At 40.5% G+C, this 11,308-nt stretch overlaps 1 protein-coding gene across 1 annotated transcript; it reads right to left on the minus strand.

Annotated features, from left to right (window-relative positions):
* Positions 1-6,451: 6,451 nt before the first annotated feature.
* LOC149816755 (uncharacterized) lies at positions 6,452-8,997 on the minus strand. The gene has a single exon (XM_089987492.1). It carries the CDS (start codon positions 8,720-8,722, stop codon positions 6,665-6,667), a length of 2,058 nt encoding a protein of 685 aa, XP_089843618.1. The 5' UTR covers positions 8,723-8,997; the 3' UTR covers positions 6,452-6,664.
* Between the last annotated feature and the right edge of the window lie 2,311 nt (positions 8,998-11,308).

The raw sequence follows: 11,308 nt of genomic DNA on the forward strand, positions 1-11,308 counted from the left end.
TTACGGCTATGACCATCAATAACATACAATATTTAGCATGATACCCAGACATAGGGGACACACATCACATCACATCTGAAGACCAAGGCATGACCAACAAGAGTGAATACCAGATATCAGATGGTGTCATGGTTGGAAGTGGCACACACCTACCTATTTCTAGTTTAGGTAATATCTCATTGCAACTTGGAAATAAGGCTTTTATGTTAAAAGACGTCGTACATGTATATTCTATTAAGCAAAATCTCTTGTTAGCAGCTAAGTTTACAAGAGATCATGCTTGTTTGTTTGAATTTGATGCTAATAAATTTTTTGTGAAGAATCTACAGAGCAAGACTACTCTCCTAAGAGGATCGATTAAGGGAGAACTTTAGTCATAGTCAGTTGGACAACATGGAAAAGAGAACCAGTCTCCTATATTTAGTTTTGCTAAAGTTAGTAATAATATGTTTAGAATTTCTGATAAAGTTTGGCACTATCAAATGGGTCATCCTAGTCTTAAGGTTTTAAAAAAACTTGAGAAAAACAAGTCTATTTTATTTATGAATAATAATTTTGAGTTATGTTTATCTTGTGCTATCAACAAGATTCACAAGTTACTTTTTGCTAAAGTTGAATTTTTTACTCAAGCTCCATTAGAGCTAATACATGCAGATCTCTAGGTCTCGCACCTGCACCATCTTGTGAAGGGTATAAGTTTTATTTGTTGCTTGTTGATGATTTTTCAAAGTTTTCATGGCTATTTTTGCTGGTCAAGAAATTTAATGCTTTCTCATGTTTTATAAATTTTAAAAATAATGTTAAAAAAAATTGGTAGCCAAATCAAAATATTCCATAGTGATGTTGGTGGAGAGTTTGTTAATGATCATTTTACAAATTTTTTATCTATGTTGGTTGTCTTGTCCTCACACTCTTGAACGAAATAGTGTAGTAGAGAGAAAACATTGACATGTAAAAATGGGTTTGACCTTGTTATTTCATATCTCTTTGAATCATAAATTTTGGGTAGATACCTTCAGAACTGCTACATATCTTATTAATAGGCTTCTTACACCAAACCTTGACCAAAAGTCCCCATATGAGCTCATTTTCAAATGAGTTCCTGGTTATAAACATCTTAAGTTTTTTTAGTATATGTGTTATTCGTATTTGGTTTTCTATGTTAAATCTAAACTTGCTCCAAGATCCAAGCTCTGCGTTTTCTTAGGATATGGTTTCAACTATAAATGATATATATCCTATGGCTCAGTGACCAAGAAAACATGTCTCAAGACATGCTTTTTATGAAGGACAATTCTTTTATGCCAGAAAGAAAGCGCCAATTACATCTCAAGAAGTGTTAACATGGAGTCAGAGTCAAAGATCTAGTCCTTCCAAGAGGCCTACATTACATGACTCTGCTGAAAAGAGTAATCTCCTAAGTCCAATACTCTTGCCTAACCCTATAAGTTATAATGAAACTGATTTACCTAGTTAGTCCATTGAGTCATCCAATGACTCTCCCCCTGCAACAACTCCTAAAACACCTCATCATGAACTTGAAAATGAACCAGATATTCCCACACATGTCCAACCTTCAACCAAGTGAGTCTAATGGGTATGACCTATCATCCAAATCCTCATCCCCAGGTCTAAATCTTATAATTGATCTTTCTCATCAAACACCTTTCAAAATCCATCATATGGTTACCAGATCCCAAGATGAAACCTTAAAATCCAGATTATTTTTTAAAACCAAATATCCTATTACTCTCCTAAGTGAAATGAGCCAAGAACCATATTCATTTACCCAAGCTCTCACCGAACCTAAGTGGCATCAAGCCATGGAAGAAAAAGTTAAGGTTTTTTATCAAGACCAAACCTAGTTCATTGTCTATCTCGATAAGGATACAAATCTCATTGGATGCAAATGGATCTCTAAGATTAAAAGGCATGCAAATAGAATCATAGCTAGATATAATGCTCGTCTTGTCGCCAAGGGGTACAATCAACATGAGAGAGTTGACTACTTTGAAACGCAGTTATTAAACTTATGTATGTTAGGATGGTACTTTCTATTGCAATCAATTTGGGATGGTCGATCCATCAGTTGGATGTAAATAATGTCTTTCAAGAAGTGTATATGAGTCAAGCACCAGGGTTTGAAGACAAGATTCACCATAATTTTGTGTGTAAACTTAACTGTGCTCTCTATGGGTTAAAGCAAGCTCCCAGGACGTGATTTGAAAGACTACATATTTATTTATAAAAGTTGGGGTTTACTGAGTTGAAGGTTGATTTGTCCTTATTTATGTGTCGTAAAAATTAATTACATATATTTGTCTTGGTTTACGTTGATGATATTATCATTACATGCAATTCATATGATAATATTAAGCATATTATTCAAAAATTTGGGTGTAAATTTTCTATCAAAGACTTGGATTTCTACACTATTTTCTTAGAATAGAAGTTATTCATGAGTTCTCAGGAATCATGCATTGCCAGAGAAAATATATTTTATACCTCTTATTCAAACCAAGTATGATAGATTGTAAATGTGTGATCACTCTAACGACACCAAATGTGATTCTATTCAGACACAGGGGATCATTATTGAAAGATAATGCTTAATGCAGAAGTATAATTGGTGCCTTGCATTATGTCACACTTACTAGACTCAATATAGCATATTCAGTTAACAAGGCCTATTAGTTTATGCATGAATCAAACTATGATCATTGGGCCAATGTAAAAATAATCTTGTGTTATCTCAAGGGAACCATTAATCTGGGCTTGCAGATCAAGAAGTCTCATTCTCTTTAGTTGTTTACATTTTTATGTTGACTGGCCAGGATGCCTAGACGATCGTAAGTCTACGCGTGGTTATCTAACCTATATAGAAATCAATTTGTTATCTTGGAGCTCAACTAAACAACATACAGTTGCGAGACAGAAGCATAATATAAAGTTGTTGCACGTGTAGTCTCTAAGCTTGCTTGGCTTAAACAATTGTTGGCAGAGATGGACGTCCTTCCCTGTGAAGTCCTTACTTTTTGGTGTAATAACTTGGGTGCCACATATCTTGTTGCAAATACTGTATTCCATGCTCAAACCAAACACATTGAGATTGACTAGCATTTTGTGTGCGAAAAGGTTTTTAGAGGCAAAATTAATGTACAATTTATTTTCTCTCAAGATCAAGTTGCAAATATTCTTTCCTAAGTTCAATTACTTTAGAGACAATCTCAACCTCATGAAGGTGGGCTTGAGGGGGCATGTTAAGATAATAAGTCTATATCCAAACTCGCAACTCAACGTGATTTCATATCCAGACTCTATCATGAAAGGTCTTCATGAGGAGAAGTCGTTCAAGAGTCCTCATGCTGAGAAGATTCCTAATAAGAAGAAGCCGCAAGATGGTAGAACTTTCAGTAGGACTAATCCAAACATAAATTGGTGCACCATTGGAAGGACTTCTTCAAACCGTAACTCTCAATTATATATGGACTCAAAGGAGATTAGAAACAATCGAGTCCTCTCCACATCTGAATGTATCTCTTATGTACTTGCTTATTTAAATAAAGAAAGTTTCACTCCTCTTTGTGCGAATTAGAAAGAGAGAGAGTGTTCATCGTGGGCATAGGTTAGGCTTGACCGAACCATGTTATATTTTATGTGGCTGTGAGTGTGTGTGTTTGTATCCCAGATGTGTGATTCTCCTTTACACAGGCAGGGCTCCATTGGCACGTTCTATACAATAGGCAGAACTCCTACTGGTGCTCGTGATGGTGGTGCAACAGCAGTGGTGATGGAGGCAGAACAATAGCAAGGGGGTTGATGACCATGGTAGTGGCACAACAAAGGGAAGACACAACCATGATGGTGGTAATGCAACAATAGGGAGACATTGAGAGGGGAAGAGAAGGGAGGCAGGAACGGGGAACACACACACACACACACACACACACACACACACACACATATATATATATATATATATATATATATATATATATATATATATATATAACAATGGACAAATGCGTCAGACGTGTGTTCATGACTGTGTGCACGATCAATGGTGAGTGCGTGTTAAATGAAAAAAAAAATTAGTGGCAGTTGCAACTGCCGCTAAAAATGGATTTTCTGCCCAAGGAATTAGCATCAGTCAAGGACTGCCACTAATTCCTCTTTTTTTAGCAAAATCAATGAGTGGATGTCATTCGACAATAACCTGTCCACTGTTATGGGTTTTCGTGTGTATATCTATGCGGAAAATATAATTCCTCTTGTTTGTATGAATCTAGCCATCAAATGGTAGATCCAGTACAAATGTGTTCAGCATAGTTTATTTACTATGTCATAAGGTTTTATACATCATAACGTCATACTTTTTTAGACAGAAAATTAACTGCTCACAATTCATGAAAATTAGAGTGGCCTAGAAATGATGTAAAACATCATATTTCAGTCAACTTTAACACATAAAAATAGTAAATAGAACATGTTAAGCATGATCAAGGGTTAGATTTTGCATTTGGAGCTCAGATATAAATCAAGTGTTTACCACCGGTACCACCACAGAAGCACCCACACACACACACACACACACACATATATATATATATATATATATATATATATATATATATATATATATATATATATAAAGAGAGAGAAAGAGAGAGAGAGACCACCAACACTATTTAGGTCCCGAAACATGGCCAAGATCTAGCAATCTTCTGACGTCAAATAAACCTAAGAATGATAAGATCACATGTTTCCTTGCAGGCACCTAAGACTGACATTTCATCCAATTAGCAGAGTCGGTTGGGCAGATTTGCCCAATTTCCCGAATCATTTAAATTTTAAAACCAACCTTGGCAATGGGTAGAGGATTTACTCGGTTTTGAATAGTGTCAATAATGTGCACTAAGGCGTGGACAGGACGCACTATCCTGCCATGTCCACGCACCTCAAAAAATGATTTTTTTGTCAGTGTCCACTCTCCACTGTTCCTTAGGGGAGCACAGAACAGCGACGGACGTCAAATAACCCTCCGCAGAACACACCAATATTGCTTCCGCGCATCCCGCATTTGTGTGCGCAAGCATGGGGCCCGCACTTGGTGCATTCCGCAGACACGATTCAAACGCACTCTAAAAAGCACAATGTGGCCCAAAAGACTCGAGAGACCACTGTTGTTCTCGAACAGACTATTTACCCCTCATCATACCGACAGATTATTAAGCTCTCATTCTTTTTCTTTTCAGATTTCTCCGTTTCAACCCTTAAACCCAAAAAATCAGATTGAATTTCGCTTTGGGCCCACATTGAATGACAGATTCAAATGCAGACATTTCTTATCATTGAAAGGAAACATTTTTTATGAATACCATATGAAGAAAAAGGTCAGACGTCAGCACTTTATACTTTTTCCTTCGAAAAAGCTCTTTCAAACAAAGCTTGTAGCCCCGAAGGGGGTTGGGGTAGTGGGGTGGGCCCTTGGCTGCCAGAAGGGCAGTCAAGGTTCCATTCTCATGGATGTTCGCCCTTTTGCACAGGTTGACGCATAGTTAGGCCCCGGGGTCAGGGGTCCTAGCCTCAGAGTTTACACTGCCAGCGCGACCACCGTAAGCATGACAGGCTGAGCCAGTGTGACCAGGTCTTCATGTTATGCACCAGAAAAAATGTGGCGCCCACATACTTTGGTAGAACTTTTTGTTTATAAATATTTTACTTCACACCACCGAGATGGTATCCCATGTGGTAAGCGGGATCCTGTGCCAATCTGAAGGCTCAGGTTCGAAGCTCTCTGCCACATGGGGCTTAAGAGATATTTGGTAGGGGTCTACCTAACCCCAGCTTGCCTTTCCAAAAAAGAAAAAAACATTTTTCTCCCCAATCAAATGGGAGCCTTGTTAAGAAAATTGGGGAGTTTTAGCTAGATTCCCTAATCTCAGGATCTAGAGCATAGTCCTGTTGACTAAAATATATTTGTTAACTAAGGCCCAAATATACTGGTGAACTATCAAACCCAGATGTGGGTTAGATCCAGTTTTATATATTGGTTTGAGTTTAAAGATATATCCGGTTCAACCTCCAACAATGACCTTTGTCATTTTCGAAATGTTACAACTGAAGAAATATTTGCTCCACCACTGCCCTTGCTTATTCCTTTATAAGTAGTATAGAATGGATCCAACAACCATTGTAGATCCCTAAGCCAATGTAGAAAGCATACATAAAATTGAGACCTACAGCATAGAAGAGAATTCCAGACCCTGAAGAAAGATATAACGGAGATAGACTGATCCACCTTGTCCCTGCATCATTCCTTCACTCAAGTGCAGAAACATCCTGTATTGCTCCATTTTTAAGTAGAAAAAATGCACAGAGCTAAATACAAATTATACTGAATTAGGACAACCTTGAAACAGAATAATACCAAAGCGATAAGATGAATGTCTTATGTGCATGAAGCAAAGACCATAAAAAACACACTTATATAAAAGATAGTCTTCACCTGAGAACCAGCAAGTTTTCAGGCATCCGCAACACCATGAACATATTATTATTATTAAAGCACATTCATCTAATAATACCACCCATGACAATAAATCAATCCCAATTTGTATAAATTATGCAGCACCGATCATATCCATCACCACCATTTAGAAGGCTAGAAAACACGATCTGCAGCACCCTTGAGGTCTCCCCCAAGCAGATACATCAAGCTTCCACCGTGCACCCTGCCTTCTGGGACCACCAATGGGCTAATATTGCTTGGTCCAGGCATGCAGTTGGCCCCTTTCTCACCCTCCAAGCCAAACATGCTTGAAGACTTCATGGACGGAGGAACCAAGACCTGAGAAGGTATAAGCGGGATATGGGGTCTAGATGACTTCTCTGAAGACTGTATACAGCAGTCAACTGCCAATTCTGAAACTGTGCTAGCACCTGATGAATCATTATCACAATTGTTACCAGTTGCAGGATGAGCAAGGCCACGAAACAGACTTGGGCTAATGCCAGAACCCACACCTGCCATCCCAGGTTTTAAGGCCTGGATCAAACTACCATGAGCAGCACACAAACCGCTCTTCCCTCTTGCAAACTTGTCACAAGGGCCAGTCTGAATCTCACCATTTTTGCCTTTGAGCACCCCAGAATAAATTGTCCCCTCTTGGCCCCACATGCATCTCTTCCCACCCCCATGTGCCTTGCAAAAGTCAGTACTCCCTTGGGCACTCTTGCCACAACCCTCAAAATGGCAACGCTTTCCCCCACCATGTCTGACACAGTACTCAGTCCTTCCTCTAGCACTCTTTGTGCATCCAGGAACAGCACATCGTTTGCCACCCCCATGAGCAACACAGAAATCGGTACCCCCATGCACACTCTTAGGACAGATACCTCCCCCACCAAACATGCAACGCTTTCCCCCACCGTGACCCTTGCACAAAGGTGTGCTCCCCTCAGCACCCTTGGTACACCCAGCAAAAATACATCTCTTACCTCCACCGTGAGCTTTGCAGAAATTGGTACTACCCTGAGAACCCTTGTTACATGCTGGATATTGACACCTTCGACCACCCCCATGAGAGATGCACAGCCCTGCATGCCCTTCAGCACTTCGTGTGCAGCCCTCTACCTTGCAACGTTTTCCCCCACCATGACGGATGCACATACCCGATTTCCCTCTTGCTGCTTTAGTGCACCCTGGATGTCCACACCTTCTACCACCACCATGTCCAATACAATAGTCTGTTTTGCCTTCTGCACTCTTGGTGCATCCCAAGCTCTGGCACCTTCGACCACCACCATGGGCCTTGCAGTAAACTGTTCGGCTTTCTGCACCCTTGTCGCATCCAGGTTTCTGGCACCTCTGACCACCTCCATGGGCAATGCAGAGCCCTGATGCCCCTCTTGCACCTTTTGTACACCCTTTGAACCTGCATCTTCTTGGATGACTCCTGTGCTCCGACATTGCTACACCAGTATTCACAGATATTGCACCTAGCGAGCTCTCAGTAGCCGCTGAAGGCTCAGAATTACTTTGAAGATGGATACTGCCACAAAGGTCCAACTCACGACCATTCTGCTGGACATATTCACTGCTTGCAGATGCAGTATCCATGAACAGAGATTGCATATACCCAGCTGATTTCCTGCAAGCTGCAGATGTTGAACCCTCATCAACAATTGGAATCGGAATTCCAATCACACTTTCAGCCAACTTGTCTTGTGCCTGACTTAGTGTCAATGAACTACCACCTTGAAGTGGACCATGACATTCTTGGAAAATCAATCCTCCAGAAAGTCTTAACTTTAAGATATCAGTTTCAGTACCACTAGGTGGTGGATCATATGTTGCACCCTTCAAGTGGCTCTCCATTCTTTCAGAAGCAAGACATTTCCCAACAACTGGGCTAGAATCTCTACCTTGATTGATACCAAGTGAATCAGACTTGGAACTAACAGCTGGGCCTAAGCCTAGGACTAATGCACAGCCATCATCAGAGGGAAGAACTTCATGGAAGTTTCGAGAATTTGTAGATGCACTAATTTTGCGCATCCAAGCTGGACCCTTTTCATTGTCCCTATTGTACCCAAAACAATCTAACCGCAGTACTGTATCACCAAAGCCGAGCCCTGCACTGCAGTTGGGAAGATTCCATGTAACCGGATGTGAGCCCAGGCCTTGAGGAAAGAAAACATCTGTAGAGTTGAGATCCATGTAAAAGGAAGTGATGTACTCTAGGTAGCAGTTGGTAACTAAATGCAGACCAGAAAGGACAGGAACCAAAAAAGGCTGCAAAATCACTGCAGAGGTACAGTACTGGAACAACTTTGAGTAGGAAGACGGACACTGTATCGATCACTGAGAGGAGAGGGCACGTTGTTTGGTATATAGATTCCACCACTTACAAAGCCCGAAGTATCTGACCGGTCCATGATTCTTGATGCTGACTCAAGGACCACACTAATTATTATTACTAGGCTATTGAGACTTCAAGATATACGGTCCATGATTCTTGATGCTGACTCGAGGACCACACTAATTATTATTACTAGGCTATTGAGACTTCAAGATATCTGATCATATTTCTAGTATAAAACCCCATTATAAGACAACCAAATAAGATCCAGACATTCAGATCCACAAAATGTCTTCTAATCTTGCCTGGTGGATCCTCAAACTTGAAACCTAGAAAGATGAAAAACAAAAATGTCAGTGTCATGATAGAAATAATTTGATGAAAAGGATTAATTTCAACAAAGAAACTAATATCCCCTTCCATATAGGAAGGGAGATGCAACTATAGACAATCTCTATTTAAAGAAGATAGCAAAAAAGAATTATTGTTTTCTAGAGAATAATCAAAAAAAGGCAGACACGAGATAAAGCAGAAAAAAGGAGGTAAGAAGAACGAAGAATACAGAAAACAGAACCTAAATGCAAAGGGTAATATGAACTAACATAAAGGCAACTTTATTTGCATCCATCCATCACAAAGAGAAGGCCCCGCATAAATGACAATTGTCTGAAATCTTGACTGTAAATTCTGAAAACACAACTAAAATCTATCACCACGGACCTCTACTTAAGTAGTGGGGGGAGTAGCCGCACAGCGTGTACCTAAATGACCTATTTACCAACCAATATATTACATATTCTTGTAGGCCAAGCAAAAGGAAACTTAATTAACAAAGAGAATGAATCACAAGAGAGTGATAAGGAAGAAGAATGGAAGACACAGTTCAAACCACGATCAATCGCACTCAAGATTACAAGAATCTGTCTGTTTGTCAATGTGCAGAATGAGGCTGTTCAATGTTGGGAATGCAAAGTTAGAAGCAGAGAAGCTTCATGCCAACAAGAAACAAGAAGAACCATCAAAGACTGAATAAAATGTCATTCTGTGATATATCTCAGGAAGTCCATTCCTTCCTCTTCTTCCCCCAGACCAAAGATAATCATAATAATATTATCAACAAGAAATAATAATCATACGGGAGAAAAACCAAATCTATCAATTGGCAATCTATGTCACATGGGTGCGGGTGTGGGGATGCGGCACTTTCAAAAAACCCGGGTGCGGGGGTGCGGCAAAATATATATATATATAAAGTCCAAAAGTTGGACATAAATGACCCTGGGTACATTGACTGCACCCAGGGTCAGGTTGACCGCATCGGGTGTGGGTGCGGCACCTAGTTGGAGAATCCAAATTTTTTTTTAAGTCCGAAAAATTGAACCAAAATGACCCTGGGTGCGTTGACCTCACCCAGGGTCGAGTTGACCGCACCCGCGTTGCGTCGCGTCGACGCGGGTGCGGCACCCTGCTAGCCGAATTCCTGTGACATAGCTGGCAATAAATGCATACAATCATTAATGCCTTGCAAACGACAAACCTAACTGCAAGGTAGTCACTCTTGAATATTTTCTCCACATTTCCCATTTAAGTTGCTTAGACAAAGCCAAGGAAAAGTTCTTTCTTGAGGATCTAGATCCCATGCACATATCGTTCTCTTAGGACTAAAACATGCGGACAGCTCTAGTTTGTCACGCTTCTAAAAAGGGTGTTATAGCCTCCGTCAATCTCTCTATCTGACTGTCTATCTATCTTTCTATCTATATATCTAAATCTACCTACCTAATATATATGTTACACCGCCTGATTTGTAGTTACCAAGTTTTCTACTTCAAATTATGGCTCACAAGTCGCAACCTTCCTCAGTCCCAATACTCTTGCCTTAGCATAATATGGTCTCTAAGCAATAAGACTTCAGCCACAACCCACTACCCTGGCAATGATCCGTAAGGGGGCGTTTGTGTGTGTGTGTGTGGGGGGGGGGGGGGGGGACGTGGGGCCCACACGCCATGCAAATGCATGACACGCAAGATGAGCAGACACCGCGTCCCTCAGTGTCCCGCATGGACACGTAGGAGTGTCCCGTGCCATTTCAGACCCCCTGGAACCGTGGCGTTAGAACGGTGCGGGATGCCCCAATGAAACAAAAGTAGGCCCCGACTCTCGACTCTCTCATCCCCCTCCTCTCCTCTCCTCTCCTCTGAGAGGCACTCACTGGTAACTGTCACCCTCTGGCAACAGCCCCTTGCTGGTAGTACTCTCTCTCTCTCTCACCCTATTTCAATCGAAGTTGGAGCAAAACCTAATTCGATTTTAGGGTTAGGGTTTCTAAATCCGATTTTTCTTTCAAGTTTAGATTTTAAGGGTTTTTTTTATTTTTGCAATTTATTGAGTGAATGCATGCAAAATCTGAATTTTGTTTTTTGGGATATGTTTAGATTTTAGGG

Source organism: Nuphar pumila, chromosome 14 (assembly GCF_984573655.1).
Source record: "Nuphar pumila chromosome 14, dmNupPumi1.hap1.1, whole genome shotgun sequence".
Lineage (NCBI taxonomy): Eukaryota > Viridiplantae > Streptophyta > Magnoliopsida > Nymphaeales > Nymphaeaceae > Nuphar > Nuphar pumila.